The 17716-nt window shown below is 39.6% G+C and overlaps 1 protein-coding gene across 1 annotated transcript in view; it reads right to left on the bottom strand.

Annotated features, from left to right (window-relative positions):
* Window positions 1-17716, bottom strand: part of FRY (FRY microtubule binding protein) — a 151384-nt gene that overhangs the window by 101915 nt on the left and 31753 nt on the right. Inside the window, exons 3-10 of the mRNA XM_053386021.1 lie at window positions 11566-11619; window positions 6931-7070; window positions 5199-5289; window positions 3196-3275; window positions 2386-2466; window positions 942-1110; window positions 434-526; window positions 244-342 (exon numbers count right to left, since the gene is read on the bottom strand). Coding sequence (XP_053241996.1) covers window positions 244-342; window positions 434-526; window positions 942-1110; window positions 2386-2466; window positions 3196-3275; window positions 5199-5289; window positions 6931-7070; window positions 11566-11619 — 807 coding nt within the window. The remainder of the gene's footprint in view (window positions 1-243; window positions 343-433; window positions 527-941; window positions 1111-2385; window positions 2467-3195; window positions 3276-5198; window positions 5290-6930; window positions 7071-11565; window positions 11620-17716) is intronic.

The raw sequence follows: 17716 nt of genomic DNA, 5'->3' as shown, positions 1-17716 counted from the left end.
TAAAAGCTACAAAGCAGCAATATGACTAGATCTGACAGAGACATGCGAAGCCAGATCACGCAGAGGCTAAAACAGTTGTAGCGTTTCTTGTTTAAATATATAAAGTCTCACAATAAAGCAGTAAATTGTTGTGTACAGAATGAGATACAGGGAGATAATTTTGGAATCATTTCCGAGAGTCTTGTGAGAGAAACTTGCCTAAAGAGATTTCTGACAAAGGATTTTAGCTTCAGCATTACTAACCAGCGAGTGCTTCTTTCGCGAAGAGAGTTCAAGTGTTGTGTCATACAGACTTTCAACGAAGTTCCTCAGACAGGGGACATTGACTTCATTTTTAACAGCCTGGAAAGAGACCAGAATCAGCATAAAGTTCTATCTCAAGATGGCTTTTTCTAATCCATCTTGAAAAGTCATGTAAACAAGAGTAACTTACAGCAGCTACTGGGACGAGAATTTCAACAAACAGCCCCGCTAATGCATGTTTGATATCTTTGTCTTTAACTTCAAGGAAATAATGTGCACATTCCTGGAACAAAAGAGGGAAAAGTTGCACAGGGTACTTACATTATACTTGACAAAATATTTGTCTTTGTTTTACTGAACAATATTACTTCATAAATGAAATAGTCCCCACTATTCAATGCGGCATGCACCAAGGTAAAAATGCCTAATTTCAGCCTAATAATAAGAATTATCTGTCAAATACACAAATACGAAAGACTGAAGAGCAAAACTCTCTGTGTTAGCAACAATTATACAACGGAAATTTCCCCAGTCATCTTGATGCGGCAAAAATTTCCTGTATTCCACCTTTCTTTACAATGGAATCCATTTGAGAGTAAAAGCCACATTCCAATGAAATCAGTTACTAGAATCCCACTGACTGTAAAGTATCCTGATTGCCTCATCTAAAAATGTACAGTGATAAGGAGCCACGTTACCTGCATAAACTGAAGAGAGGCTTCAAAATCCTCCACTGGATACATCTTGATGCGAAAAAATTTCATTCCCATTATCAGACTGATAATGCTCTGAACAATATAAGGGCTCTGCTCTTTATGTCGCAGCTCTTTTAATTCTGCCATGAATTTCTTCTTCACAGCTGGAAATCTTTAGGCAACAACAACAACAAAAGCTACAATGACGCTTCTTTCGAAGCAGAAGTTTGAGAGCAAAATGAAGTTCCACTGGAAAATGGAAACTTGCCATTACAGAACATTTTTCTCCTAGAAATACTACTGATATTTGTGAGTGATAGGACTGAAAGGGTCTAGTAACAGATGAAACCGCCACCCCCCCCAATGTTTGGCCTTGAATCAAATAGGAGACAACCTGAACAAAGGAATGCCAGACTTTCGAGAGACAACCTACAATAGAAGGAAACCTCAGGACCAGGGACCAAATGTGGCTTACCAGGCCTCCCTTATTGTCCCTCAAAATTCTCCACAGGCCATATCCCTCATTTCCCCTGTTTTGAACCCCAAATGTTTTTTTCCTGGCTGTAATGTGTCCTTGAACTCTGATAATAGAGATGGAGGATAGAAAGGGGGTGTGTAGCAACTAGCCTATTGTACATAGACAGAATCTATATTCATTGCTGCATCCATTTGCCTCAGGGCTTGCCTACCACTATCAGAAAATCCTCAGAAGGGTTACCCAGAAGGGAGTGTGTGGCCCTTGGGCTGAAAAACATTCCCACCTCCTCCACTCGCACATAAATATTTTTAAGTGAGAAAAGCAAAACAAAAACAGGAGAGTGGCAGAAAGCAACAATAAGAATGAAGGGCAATGTACTTCAGGGTCTCAAATTATCCGTGAAAGATCAGTATTATCTCAAAAGATAGCATGGATTTATCCAATCAAAGACAATCAGATGGAAAGAAAATGCTGTCACACAAAAAAAATGTGCCTTCAAATTCCCTCCCGTAAATATGAATAAGGTTGTTTGCAGGGGGAAAGAAAAACAACACTGTATATAATACACCGAGCTAAATGAAATAATCACATTTTTATTTTATTTTTGGCAGGCGGATCTTCACCTCTGCGAATTACCCTGATTACAAAAAGTCTTTCCGTTCCTATAGGCGTTCCATGTTTGGCATTAATGGGCTGAAGAAAATGAGGTTTCTGCAAGCCTGTGCCAAACTGGCTTAGGACTGCTTGACTAGAAGTTGAAGCCACCTTCTGTGATTCTACAGGTCTCCATGCCAAGCCACAACTTGATAAACAAAGTGTTCATGAGTAGAATGATTTATTCCTTTAATTTCTCTACCGGGGGGAAACAAATACACCTCTAACCGAATACCCTCATGGTGTTTTTTTTTTTAAAGAAAAACTTTCAAAATATTTCAGGCTTTGACTAGATCTCTTATTAAAGGCACTTACTTTGCTTGTGCTAGCACCCCTATTACTTCAGCATACAGATCTGCAACAATGTGCATATTTCCAGTGTTAGGACCAAGGTACCTACCAAAGAACAAGTCAGAAGTTTAAGAATATGCATTTTATTTTTATATAACTAGATCAATAATGATATAGATATAGATAAAGATATAGATATATTTAATATAGTACAGTAAAGCTAAGGTTTGACTGATCAAAGATCACAAGGTACTCTTATCACACAACGATGCTTGCAAATTTTTATGTACAGGGTACGCTCTTCACCATATTCCCACAAAGAACATCTAATTCTGCTAAGATTTCACAAATCTTGTGAGGATATCCTACAATTCTCCTCTGTAGTGCTTTCTCAAGAGGAAGCCTTCCGTGTTGTGAAGGCAGGCAGACTGGAAATGGGGGACAGGGTGGCATGTCTACAATAAAGACTTAAATAGATTTTAACATTAATTCTTTAACTGCACGAGACCTCTAGGAGTAGTAATTCTGCAATTAATATTCAATACTCTCATCTAAGTATGACTCCCAAGATTATCTGGGAGAAACCATTGACAGTTAACCTGGAATAAAACATGTTTAAGTTTGCTGAGTAGATTGTTCTGAAAAGAGGTCTTTGCTCCACTAATTTACTGGCGCTCACATTTCATAAGCACTGCTATGCATTCTTATCTCATGCTTCTATCTGATCCTAGCTTTGGCTTCTTTCACAGTAAGCAAGCGATACTACAGTGTGTTAAGTGTTAAACTGACAGAACTATTCATGCAAATGTGGCCAAATATTTGAATGAACCTTACCCTTCTTTGTATTTAAAGTGCTTGAAAGCCAAATTGATAACATCGTGTACTAAACCATCTATTACCGGATGAAGCTGAATCTGAAAAAGAAACAACTGACTTGTCAAAAGACTCAGCAGGAGAGATGACAAAGCCAATGGTATCCACTATTAACAAGAAAACACAAAACAAAATGTAAACAAAAGCCCCTGTCTTTTGAATTCATATAATGCCCTTCCTCCTTGAAGGGTCCCTAGGTGTGGGTAACAACATAAAACCAGATAAAACTATATATAAGAATTATTAATATTTACTGGTGTAATATAATCTGCAAGGTGAGATGTTGTTGTTGTTGGCATCTGTCTCAGGAGACAATGGAAGAGTGTGCCACAGACAAGACAGCACAATCCTTGTCACTATATCAATACTAATCATTGCAGATTGCATTTAGGAACCACAGGTGCTAAGCAGATTGCTCCCTCGCTTCTCCATTCTGCCCCATGTGTGGTTTGCACTGCTGGAAACTAAACACAACCCCTATCCAATGTATGACAGCAAGATTCTCGCTTGTTTGCTCAAGTCTGCAATCTTAAACTGTTAGCAATTTTTTCTGAAACTACCGAGGCTTAAGTCCTAGACAATGCATTTCGAATTGAGCTGTCTGTTCCATTTTCAAGCAATTATAGAAAGATGTTTCTTCAAATGATTAGACATTTTTATTTAGAAAGTGTGGAGCGGAAACTGTTACTGAGCTGGTGGGGAAGAGATGGGGAAGTTGGCGTTGCACCACAAAAAGCTACCTTCCGCTTGAGAAGGAAAGTACCAGTAGTTAAGGTGGAACATAGGAAGCTGCCTTACACAGAGCCAGACCACTGGTCCAATGCTAGCTCAATACTGTCTGCACCGACTGGCAGCAGCCCTCCATTTGCAGATGCCAGACACTGAAACTGGGACCTTCTGGGACCCACTGAGCTAATGTCCTTCCCCTTAGTTGAGGTCTGACAAGCCCCCTTCCTTATTAAACTTCCAGTACCTACTGAAGACCTTTTTCATTCCACAGCAGGTATTTTAATTGATGTTTGAGCTTATGGTTCTAACGGATCTTAATTTTTTGTGCTGTGGCTTAGTAAACTACTTAAGAGACTGTTCCAATTAAGCAGTATATAAATTGTTCACATAAATAAGTAAACAAGCAAACAAACAAGCAAACAATCAGGAATATGGGGCCAAAGCACACCCTGGACACCTAGTTCACTCCTTGGTGCACACATGACAGGTCTTTACATCATATAAAACTTTTAACTGTAGTCATAGAATCACAGAATTGTAGAGTTGGAAAGGACCCTAAGGGTCATCTAGTCTAACCCGCTGCAATGCAGGAATCTTTTGCTGAACATGGAGCTTGAACCCATGGCCATGACATTAAGTGTATCATGTTCTACCAACTTAGCTATCCAGCTATTGTTTCAGTATTGTCCTGTTTACCACCCTGGGCTCCTTTTGAGAGAGGATGGAATATAAAATTAATAAAAATAATAATAAAAGCTATCTACTTGCTGATAGATCTATCCATCCATCCATCCATCCACAAACACATTATAATAGTGTGATTCCCTTCTCCCTATAGCCCAAGGCTCCTTTTGTACTGTACTATTTATTACATTACATTGTATTTTATTATATTTTGAATTTATATCCTGCCCTTCCTCCTGAAAGGGCCCAGGGTGACAAACTCCCATACAATTTAAAAACAAAAAGCAGTTAAAACATTCTAAAAACAATTTAAATTAAAAAAGTCTAAAAGCAGCGTCAATTCAAAACATCATTTCATCCCGCAGTCTCGGGGTTGCCAGGAACAACATTTTGCAGCCACCAAATGTCTTGGTAAACAGGACCTTTTACTATTTAACCACCAGTTAGTTCTGCTTGCTCAAAATCAATCCTTGTAGAAGTAAATCCTTTTGTTTCCCAAGCCAGGCTTAAACTGGGTGCAACATTTCATTAAATATTTTTAAATGACTTACCTGTTTCAAAACCTCTATTAATACTAAAGAAAAAATAAAATCAATAGCAAGATCTCTTCTTTCCATTAAATAGTCTCGTTGCTGTTCATCACTATAAAAACCAGACAAAAATGATTAAAAGCATTATATAGTCAGCTAGCTAAAATTAAGCAAACACTTTTCACCTCAGACTTTGGAAAAACAAAGCATAAAAATAAGGAAAAAGGAAAAAAAAGCCGCAGCATGTTGTAAATGTGGGGTAACAAGATCAAGAAAATGTCTGATGTAATAATCTAGTTCGAATGTTAAACACCCCCCTCTGTCTCTCATTTTCTATTTCTTTCTAAAAATCCCCTCAAAATTGGGTGGTATTCAATTAACTTTTTGTGCTAGCATAAGGATATTCCCTCCTCTCCTCTCCCCATGCAGCATGCTCAAATCTTTTCCAGAGTGTTGGAGGAACCACCAGAACAGATTTAAGGAGATGGGGGACAGGGGATGAGACATTCCATTGCACAAGAAAGAAAACACAATTGCACTGACAAAATGCTCACCCCCACTCTATGCTGAATGCAATGCTTTTTTTAACACGTCAGATTTAGAAACAAAAAAACCAAAACAGAAAAGCAAACACCTTTGACATACAAGGTACCAGCCCAAGACATTTTGCCGCCTGAGGCAGAGCCCAAAGGGTCCTTGCTCCAGTAGGGATGACGGTTCTAAAAGCCTTGCTGCACTTATTCAGACACTAGGTTCTTGTCATTATATGTCTCCACTCAATAGTGACTTTACCAAACTTCATGCAGGGCCCCGCTGACATGTGAAGTGTGGACCTCTCTTACTTCCGTAGCAACAGCAAAAGCTGTTTTTTGGACTGGTGCCTTAATGGACTGGGTAATGGCCAATAAACTGAATTTGGGGAAATGGAGGCTTTGTTGGTGGGTGGGTGGTTCCCGTGTCTGGAAAATAGGCCAGCTGTTGTGGACACTCCCTCTAAAGAAGCCGGTACGTAGCTCATGAATACATCTTTGTCATTAGAGGTCCAAGTGTCCTCTGTGGCTAGGAGTGCCTTTTACTATCTCTGTCTGGTATGCTAGCTATGGCCATATCTGGATCAGCTTTACTTGGCCACTGCAGTCCACGTATTGTGATCTCAAACTGGATTACTGCAATGCGCTCCACGTGGGGCTGCCCATGGAACTAATCTGGAAACAGTGGCTAGACTGTTGATGCAGGAAGATGGTCACCGGCATGTGATACATCTCTGTTAAACATCTGCACTGGCTGCCCACATGCTACTGGGCTCACGTGTTGAGCTTTGGTCCCAGGATACTTTAAGGACCCATCTCAGCTCTTACATCTCAGCTCAGATGCTGAGATCATTGGGAAGAAAACTGTTAGTTGTCCCCTGTTTTACAGAGGCCTGACTGGCCTAACTAGAAGCCAGGCATTTAGTGCTGCCGGCCCCATGCTGCGCAAAACTGAAAGTCACTTTTGACTTTCAGGTATCTCTTCAACACATTTTTGTGCCTTTGTAGCCATTTAGTTTTCAATCCGTGAGTCATCTGAATAATTATCTGTCTTTTTTATGTATTTATCTTTACCTTAAATTATGTTTTATGTCTTATAGTACACACCACCTTGATATATTTTAAAACACAGCAGTATAAAATTAATTTTATAAGCAAGCAAACAAACAAAGAGGCACCACGAAGACTTGGCTGCCAGTGTTAGAAAGTGCTCAGGAGTGTACCTTTTGGATTTAGTGCTTGTTCTTGGCCTGTATTCGTGAGATTCATCTTCTATGCCATTTTGTCTTTTATACCAGTCAAACAAAGTGCGCAGAATGGAAGGTAGACAATACTCTGAAAGCGAGCTCATTGAGCTTATTACCTGTATGGCAAAGGAAGAAAAAAGCAAAATGTGTTTAGTACTGCCTCCTAAAACCTTTAGTCAGTAGTTCAATTTGTTTTTAATTCAGGCACACAGGCGTTCTTCTCTGCTGTTTTCCTTGAAAGTGGCAACGGGCTGGGAGAAAGGGCTACCGTGATGTCTTCTAGCAACAGCACACACCTATTATTATAACTATCATCGCCATTGCCATCATCAGTGATTAAAACTGGTGGGGTCTGAGTGAACTTGTTTGCTGTTCCTTTAATCTCAGGCTTCACCAGGTTTAACTGAGCTCAATTAAAGCTTGCAGCTTCCTTAAGTCAGCGGATACATTGGAGATCTTGAGGGCTTCACCTGGTTCCTGTGACGGCTCTGAGCCCCCCACTGCTCACATCATGTGGATGTGGCAAGGATGGTTACCTTGGTTCCCCCCCTGAAAAGCCCATAGGGCTGAAGAAGTGATGCTCTCTCCCACTTCCTCTTTCAGATCTATCTGCTTCTAAAGCAGGCATAGGCAAAATCCGGCCCTCCAGATGTTTGGGACTACAATTCCCATCATCCCTGACCACTGGTCCTATTAGCTAGGGATGATGGGAATTGTAGTCCCAAACATCTGGAGGGCCGGAGTTTGCCTATGCCTGTTCTAAAGATTCCAACCAGCAGCTGAACTGAAAGCAAGGTGACTGAGATGGTATAAGGGGGGGGAGGGAGGAGAAAAACTGAGCAGCCAGGAGAAGAAAGTGGGAAAGTCAGGGAAGGAAGAGAAATGGATTGCCAGAGAAAGATGGGTCACATATGCAAGTGCATGCATAAATTTCCCATGAGTTTTCACCCAATCATGATCAAATCACAGATCACATTTGTCTCTATTGACTGAACCATGAAAATAGTGGATCAGGTGCTTTCCAGTGCTGCCATGGCACAAAAACATGGAACCAAGCCATGGATCCAAGTATGTATATATGTGCATATATCAAAACCAGTATCAGATCATAGGTCACCTGTGTCTCCACAGAACTGCGGCAGTATTGTGGTCATACTGTTGTAAAAATCATAAGGATTCATGAGGATTGGGCTTTTGGTATTTCTGTGGCTAGAACTAGGTTTGGTGTTCTCTGTCTCTCTCATTTTTAAAGTTGCAATTCAGTTCTGTCACCTATGGCTTAAATCAAGATTATGGTTCATTAGTTTACCAGTGTTAAGATGTATGTTATCACCAACGCTGCTTTGCTAATTGGTCACTGTGACTATCCTGTTTTTAAGCAATTGTTATTCTCTGTTCATTTCTTCAACTCCTATCATTTAGATTCCCCTCTCCTGTCATGTGTATGCAATCACCAATTTATGCAATTACGCATCATGCACCAAATGAAGTAGACTGTGGTCCATGAAAGCATAATAATAATAATAGTTATTCATATTTAAGTTGCTGCAAAATTCTTTGTTGTTCTTTCAAAAGCAGACTGTGATGCCACAGCACAAATTGCCTTTCAAAATCTTCTCACACTTTCAAAAACAGTTTGCTAAGTAATGTGGTGGGGGTCTTAGAGACAGGCAAGTCTAGAAGTTGTCTCTAGACATATAGATTTTATGTTTTTATTTTATAAAAAATAAAAAAACCAAATGCATAGCAGAGTGAATACAAAAACAACCAAACATCTAAAAATAAAACACAAAACAGGCTTTCTTATGTATACATCAAAGGCTAGAAAAAAACATCTTTGGAAACCAGTTTCTATCAAGCAGACTATCTTATTCTAATCTCATCATCTCAGTAAATAATTCCAAAGAGGCATGTGGAATTAATTTTGCACTGGATCAATGGCACTGTGACCCCAAATACCTCACCTGGTTTTGCCAGCTTGCAGATACCACTATGCAATTGGGTTGGTGGTCATTTCATGTATATATCTTATTCCACAGTTCTTTGCTACCTGAGTATGACGTGGGATGCTAGGTGCATGTTTGTTCTGAAGTCATGGTGGCAATGTAACTAGGAAGTGTGTTCCTAACCTTGCCAACTAATGATGAGGCACCGGAAGGTATTCTACCTGTAATATGGGTTCACCTGTTCTTGACTTTGTGCAGTGCCCTTCATACAGGCAGCTATATACCTTTCCATATGTATAGCTGACTTGTAAGAACCCAGTACATGCGGCTCCAACCTACTGAATCCAAAATTACTGAACAGTGTGCTGTGCCAAAAGTAATGCAAACTAAACACACAGATGCTGTATGTCCTCTGCTATACAGTATTTGCACAGGGTGTCTTTAGCTTTTTTAAATCCTTCTGTCGTTCGTTGGTCTTATAAGGCAGGAAGGAAGGGTGGAATTTGCAGAGACTGGCTCTCGGAATACAGGAAGGGAGGAAAGTCTAGTCAGCAAGCTGGTTACTCAACTCCTCCATTTATTGGAATCAAAGCCAGTGGTGAGATGAATTCTAGCTCTGTGCTGCTGTAGAAGGGGAGTGTGCAGATGTACAAATGTGTCCTTGTTGGACAAAAATGATCATGTTCTTCCATCCTAAGTGAACTGCATAGTGTACAGCCTGAAGATACCAGGTCTACACAAACACTGAGCTGTTTAAACACTCTGTTCATAGGGCATTAAAAGTAGTCTATATAAATGCATTCTTTATATGAATTTTGGCAGAATATGCAAAAAAATAAATCAATTACAGCATGCCGGTAGCCTCCCTCCCTTAATACATACAATATTAAAAACTGAGTAATTAAATAGTCAAAGTACAAATTAAATTACATGGCAATATAATCAATAAATCCTTCTGCATATGCCTAAAGGGCAAAAATTAGACATGACAACATTAACAACAATATTCAATGTGAAATTAGACTTTTGTTACTTCAAAAGTTCTTGCCTTGCCTAGAAAACTTGAACTCCATACAGCACACTTTTTTAATAAAAAAAAACTATGGTTTTCTAGATTGTCAAATACATTTTAGGTTCAGTTCTGGATCTGCTTCCCTTTCTGGCTTCACACTATTTTACACTGAAACCTGCATCCATACATTGCTTTAATGATAGCTAGCTGTCTAAATGCCATTGTGCCTTTGAGGTGAATGGAAGTGAACTAAATATAAACCACCCCATAAGATAGGAAATAGAAGAAGGGGACTCAAGGGAATTTAATAAATGTCAGTTTGACTCAGGCACTAAACTGCTATCTGTGCACCTGAAAAAATCCCCCCGAAAATGTAAAGCGGTTTTGCGATTTTCTTTTTTTTAAGGGAGACACACAGCCATTGTCACTGCTGCCATCCTGTTATACTGGAATGACATTTCTGTTATAAAGATTATAAAGGCTGCTGACATGAAAGTTGAATTTTATTCAGCTCAGGAATAGGCTTCAGAGAGAAAATTAAATCTACACATTTAAACCTAACGATGCCTGTTTGCAGAGCTTGCGTTTTAATGTCCTGCTAAGCTCAATCAAATTCTTAGCACAGGGCTACTACACGTTTTGCAGGGTCACAGCAGGGACCAGATTCCATGAGGGTGGAGTTCCAGAATAACAGGGAGAGGCTTTGCCAAAAGTGCACTCTCTCTGAAAGAACCCTGCAGAAGGATAGGCTAATCTGTCAAGTCCAGCTTCTCCGTTTCTCATTTTGCCAACATCAAGTTCTAGTCTCCATATCCATTTTCTTAACAGTCCTAATGAAAACGTACCAGCATTTCAGTGTCAATTTCTCCTAATATAAACATCTCGATATACATATTTTCACAGAGCGATTCCCCCCCGAACATAATGCTTTTGTATGCTGTTTTTATGTTTTATGCACCCTTTAGCCAGTATGCATACATCTTTATAATCATGACTCGGTTGGAGAACTTCATTGCACAATTCTGAGAAGTTTGCATTTTGCAGGACAGGTATATTTCAGTTAACATATTGCTCTTGAAAGCATTGAGTTAGGTAGGTTCGCCTTTAAATGCAGCAACCCTCTATCATCACCACCATCGTAATTCCTGCAACACAAGTGTGAAGATGGGAAGAAAAACTCACGAAGGGGCCAAAGATCACCTTAGCTGTGAGTTCCACAGGACCTGAGGCTCAGGATATCTAAAGACTATCGAGTTGGGCTACTCTTTAGGAGTTTTAATTGGATCTTGGAGATGCTTAATTTCTGTATCTTCATTGATATACATCACTATGGATTGTGCAGGGATCGTTTAACTTTACTGTGCATACTGAGATGTTATCATTTATTCCTTATGACTACTTACATTTCGTTATATTTTTGTAATTATGTAAAACTACTGACGTTGTAAGCAACCCTGAGCATGGCTTAACTATGGAAAGATGGTAAGACTCAAGACACATCTATCTACTTGAAGAGAAGGACAGGAGTGCCAACTCAATGAGAAGAGATCTAGAACAAGGGTGTGGAAGGATGCAGCCTTCCAGATGCTGGTGGACTGCAACTCCTAGGATACGAATTGCGGGGCTACAAAGTGCTGTCTGGAAATAACTTACTTGATCAAACTGGGGGTCTTCTCCACGCTGCAGAGATTTGCTCAGTGGCTTTTCCTACAATAAAGCAAAATGCATCTATCATTTTAGGAGCAGCATTATGACATTGTCTTACGCTTTAGTAATTTGATCACATTTTAAATTCAGGCAGTTGAAAAGCCCATACTTACTATGCTTGTACAGTAGCGTGAGAGGCAATTTTAAACAATTATTACAGTTTTAATTTATCTACAGCACAAGTATTTTAGGTACGGCAATATTTTGGCAGGAAAAAAAAGATTTGCGGTGAGAAAAGCTCAACAGAATTGGTTTCTTCTTTTTTGACAAAAAACATTTCCTTTATTTTCACAAGAGAAAATGTGGAGTGTATCATTTAGATTATATTTTTCCTCATTAAGGGAAAACACCATCAAAAGAAGCCATGTTGTTCATAGGTAAGCATTTATAAGTTCATTATAAAGACTAAAATATATGCCCCATAATATTAGAAAACGAAAGCAAAAGTTTTCAGCTTTTCAGTGTATCTCCAAGGCCAAAAAGGTGTGTTCAATACTATCAAAGTGAGAATATAGTTGCAGAGAAATACGATCTGGAAAGGAAGGATAGGATCTCCTGAAAGCTTAGAATAGACGGAAACCAATATTTACTGAGAAATATCCACAGAAACATATCCTTGCTTTACTCCTATTGAAATAAATGAGAGTTCAACCAAAGCAGTTTTTCTTTTGATATATTTCAAAGGATCTAACACAGGAAACATCCCCCTACTGACTTGTCTTCCTTTGTCTATTAGATGCTATTTCACCTGTAAGAAGCTAAATATTTCTCCTTAGATTCATTCTGGCATTATTCTAATGTGGAGGTACAATGATGATTGCACTGGTGTTTTTTTATGAATGTACAAAATAAAAACAACCTGGTTTCATAAAAGCAATCACCAGTGCTGCTCCTTTTAAATATAGCTTTGAGCATGACGGTTCTCAAGTGCCAACCAGATCTGTGTGCACACGGAACTCTAATCACAGTTTGGTATTATGTCCATACAAAACTTGAGTATTCTGTGTATAACAGGAAACTGTGGTTAGCTGAAAACAGAAGCAAACACTTCTGACCTCTTTGTCATGGTCAGGACAGAGGAGGAAAAGGGAGAAAACATGGTACCCAGTTAGAGATGGGAAGGCCTGGAAACCCCCCCAGAAAAACTGGGGGGGACGATGACAGGTTTTTTCCATTTTTTCCCAGGCCTTCCCATCTCTAGACCCAATATTCATGCACATGACGCTAAACTATCGTTCACTGTTACATGTGAACCAGGGTCCCATCTCATCTTGAAAGGTCCACCGCGGGATGCAAGGTTGTGGGTGGAATTACTGAGGTGTCTGTTCCTCTGACTAATAGAGTCATTTATCCCCAGGTGAGAACTCATGTGAAAGAATCTACTTATTGTCTGGACTCTCCTCTCTTTATTTGCTGGAACCCTGTATCTGTCTCTTCCATGTCAACACATGATTGTCATTTCAGTCTATATGTCACACAAGCAAAGATTTGGCTTTATCTTAAAGTATCTAGCAGGTTGGTCAATGCCATTAAAATTACAAGGGTTCTATTTGGCAAGGACAATCAACTGCTTCGTTAACATAATCATATTGAGCAACTGGTGTTTTTACAATGATGATGATGATTTTAAGATATCCTACATAAGAACAGAGGAAATAACCTATGAATTGTTCCAAGGTGTGTCTCAAACTCCTCCCTCCCCTTTCCTTTTGGATTTCACCTTGGACCACCCTTCTCTATGTCTTAGTTCCCAGCGCTGTTACAGAAAACCTTTTTCCTTTGAAGGTTCTATTATCTAGGGCAGGTTTCCTGTTTTAGCTCGCTTCTGTGACTCTATATCTTTCCAAACCTATTCTAATTATACTTTGTTCTTTCTTTCCCATTAGCTTCAGCCCTCTCACCTTGTACCGTTTTAATTATTTAATTTTTGATCACTCCTTGGCTCAGCTCTGCTTGCCTGCTACGAACGATAAAGCTACATATCTATTTACTTCTGCAAGCCCTTTTGAGAACGTAATGTTGCTCACAACCGTCAAAAGGCAAGGCCAAGGTGCCCATGCAATGGTGGATTAGAAAGGTTTGCTGGAATTCTTTTGCAGGGTTAGGTCCAGGCAAGCCACTGAGAACAGACAAGAAAACGAATCAGTACTTGCATCGAAGACCACCAGAATCTCATCCATGGGAAGAATTAACTAGTAGCACTGAAGTTGGGATAAAATGTTAAAATTTAAGAGTTTTACATAAAAGAGAAACAGGGAAGAGCCATTAGCCAAGTCCAGAAGGGTATAAACATCCAAACAAACACACATGATGAGAGATTTAAAATGTCACACACACCCTTGGCCTTTGTTTTCAATGGTTTTCCCACGTATCAATGCAGCTACCACTTATTGAGACATGCCGAGCTGTGCAGTGTGGATCAGCTTTTTGCACACCACTGCACCATCCTTTTCAGCACTTGTGGAAACACACGGAAAGTTAAGCCATGTTGAATTTCTACAGATGGTCTAGGCAAGCACAAAGCTGCCCCTAGCATGCAGCTGATGGAAAAACCACAGCTGCCGCATGCTGGGAGAGTCATGAGAAAAGGACCGCAAACAAAAGCAGGTAAACAAGGTTTGTCACCGTGCAGGTGCAGAACCGAGCCAAAGCTGGTCTAAGGGAAGGGAGGCAGGCAGGCATGTCAGCACAGGTGACTGACTATATGAGCTCTCGCCTCCTAATAGTGTCTTGCAGAATACAGAAATTAATCAGAGCAGGGCACAACGGGGAACAATTACTGAACTGAAGCAGAGCCAAGGTGCAGGTGGGCAGAACTAAAGATAGCTTCCAGGTTTTGAAGATGCCTGAAAATGCAGACTGACTACAAATGCAGACATCGACGGAAGACATTATGGCTGCTCAGGCCATTTCGGGTCTCTGATGTGAAGCCTTGAAGCGCTTGCTGACTTTCTCCAAGCGTTGGCCTCAGCGTGGTGCTGATAACACCAAGGCTGCAGGTTCGATTCCCCGTAAGGGACAACTGCATATTCCTGCACTGAAGGGGGTTACACTAGATGATCCGCGAGGTCCCTTCCAACTCTGTGATCCCAGCTGAGCACCAGCTTCAGAGAAACAAGTGGTAACACAGCAAGCAAATTGTTTCAAAAGAATGGAACGCAAATCCCAGAAACCTGAAAACCACAGTGAAGCTGCTATACCCCACTGCCCCTTGTAGGGTTTCTCAGCTTCCAACACCTACTAAATTATCTCTATTAATTTCTCCTCCAGTCATTGCATTCCAGAGTTAAGCAAAACTGCATTCAATTCACACCAGAGCAACATTCTTACCAGCGTTTAACTGCGCAAAAAGCTACGCCCTTGTTATCATTTCTTGGTGATGATTTTATAAACGTTAACCAAGGAAATAAATCCTATAAAGCCGTCTATGATGTAGGCAATTCGCCTTTGCTTTCTAGTAAGTGTATAAGATGTAAAGCAAGAAGAAAGAATTCAAATATGAGCCTGACAACAGAGATCAAGGATTCCTTCTATCACAAGTTTCACATGTTTGGTCTAGGAAACAGGCATGAGTACAGCACTGTAAATCAAAAGCAGCTATTTCGACAAGAATGTTAACATTCAAAACTGTCAAAGCTTGGGGAAGTTTATTTAGCACAATCTTGTGAATTCTGTGCAACATTTTGTTGTTGTTTAGTCGTGTCCGACTCTTCGTGACCCCATGGACCACACTTAAATGTGTAGTCACTTCTGGAACAAAGGTTTTAGAAACAGAATGGTAAAGAAAAACAAATTATGGTGAGCGTTCAAATTGATGATTGCCTACTTTCAATATAAATAACTGTACCACACAGATGGATTGCTTGTATTCAGATGTCACAGTCTACCACAATTAATTGTCGTCACTCGTGATTACCATTGAATAAACTTTTACTAGCCAAGTGGCAGGTTGTTCACAATGTTAAAAAGAAATGGATGTGGTCTAAAATCAATTACCGGAACAGTCATCTGTTAATAGGTGTCAGCTAATATTCACCACTGAAAGGGTCTCCTGGAAATATGAGTTTCCTCCTCCCCTCCCATTCTTTTAGAAATGATGAAACAAATGAGTGATTGCTCACAACTGAGCCAGATAACAGTCTACCTGCTTGCCTGTTCATGTCTTCGTTTGTTGAGGGGATGAAGTATTATTTTATTCATAACTGCACTTAAAGTACCCAGCAACTCTCTGGATCCCCTCCATTTCCTCTCCTCCCTCAATTTAGATGTGGATATTCTATTCTTTCATATCAATGAAACAGAAATTTTACAAAGTACGGGGAGGTTCATCTGCTCTCTTTTTGGGGGGATACTTAGCCCCAGTTACCTTGTTCTACTTCATCTGAATTTCTCTGTTGCTCATTTACAGTCTACTGGGGCTCTTTTTCCAGCTGGAACTCACCTCTCAGGTGGGGGCCATTGCCATTCTAAGAGAACGAGGGAGGCTTTTATGTTGAGTTCCAGCACCTCTTTTTCTAGAAAAATAGCACTGCACTCTATACAATGTCAGCTTGAACAAAACAGCAGGCTGAATCCAGAGTCAAGAGCTACAGTCGCAGAACTCTGAATAAAGAGGGGGTTTATTCATTTCAAGCAATTCATCAGCCTTTGGGTCAAAGGAACTATTACATAAGAACCCAAGAATATCAAATATTCATGTTCCTATTTTAATTACCAATGTATTTGCATACTCTGAACTCATTTTCTATATGAAACTCTCAGTAGCAATAAAATATCTAAAGGTGATAAAAAAAATTAAAACCCATCTATTCCTTTGCTAATGCATATTTCTGTTTAAAAACAACAACAGTACCATCAGAACACAATAGTTTTAGGGCTGAAAAGAAATATATCAGAAATAACTAAGGATAAAAATAATTCATGCTAGATATTTCCCCCTTAAAATTCAAGAGGAGATTAAGGCTGCAATCCCATGAACACTTACCTAGGACTAAGTCACACTGAATAAATTAGAAGTACAGGGTCAATCTTTTCTGAAAATCATACTTGGGCCCTCTTCCACTGAGGCTCTTTCCCTGTTCACAGATGTGCAGAAAATTATTGATTTACTTATTTTTAGCAAGGTAGAGACAATGGCACTCTGCACATGTGTAATGACACACTTTCCTATTGTGATAAAAACAGCAAGGTTAAAACTGCAGCCCTACCAAGTCAAAATCTGACCAGCTGCTACTGCTGATAGAGCACACTCCTCTTTTGGACAGCTTCTTATGCATAACTGATATTTACAAAATGCATGTCTAAAAGTATACAAAGCAACATACCAAAGGTGCAAAAAATAAAATAAAAAGAAAAATTCAGGTGCGATGTGGATGCCTAGATTCATACTTTTTGTATTGCAAGTATGGGGATATCGTTGATATGTTTATTGCATTGTTTTGCTTGTTCAATTTTATGCTTCATTATAGAGGTTTGTTAAAGATAAATAAAAATATATATTAAAATACAAACAAACAAAAAACTGGGGGGGACACACACACCGAAAAGAAAAATGAGAATTGCAAAATACAGTAAAACAGCTGTGCAAATGTAAATCGCTTCCGTGAATTAAAAAAAAGAAGGGTTTCTTCCATCTGGCAAAAGGAATCTAGTGAGGCAAACAGGAGGGCAGCTGTGGGCAGGCTATTTCATAAGGCCCAGGAAAACGAGCGGATTTTAAAAGGAAGGCTTGCTGAAGAGAGCAATATTAACAGAATAACTGGGCGTAATAAACTCAATCGTGATTCGGTCGTCCCCCCCCCCCCAGTCTAAACACTTTCTTGTCATTTCTCTTCATATATTTTATGGTCCGATTACATAATCACTGGACAGATTTCAACCTATGCTGACTTAAAGGCTGCATAGTAAGGCACGTCCTGGCAGCATGTGCCGCTGAATCTATTTTTTGCCATTTCTGTGTGAATGAAGCAATCACAACAATGTGCTTTTAAAATGATGATTTAGAACGGCCTGAACATGCAGGAAAATGTACCGGTATCTTCATATAACCAAACACTTTCTTATACTCAGTCTGGAGTTTGTTTTTGCTTTGCTTTTT

This window comes from Podarcis raffonei, chromosome 4 (genome assembly GCF_027172205.1).
Source record: "Podarcis raffonei isolate rPodRaf1 chromosome 4, rPodRaf1.pri, whole genome shotgun sequence".
Classification (NCBI taxonomy): Eukaryota; Metazoa; Chordata; class Lepidosauria; order Squamata; family Lacertidae; genus Podarcis; species Podarcis raffonei.
The sequence above is the reverse complement of the archived record's forward strand: the minus strand, read 5'-3'. Positions and strand labels throughout refer to the sequence as shown.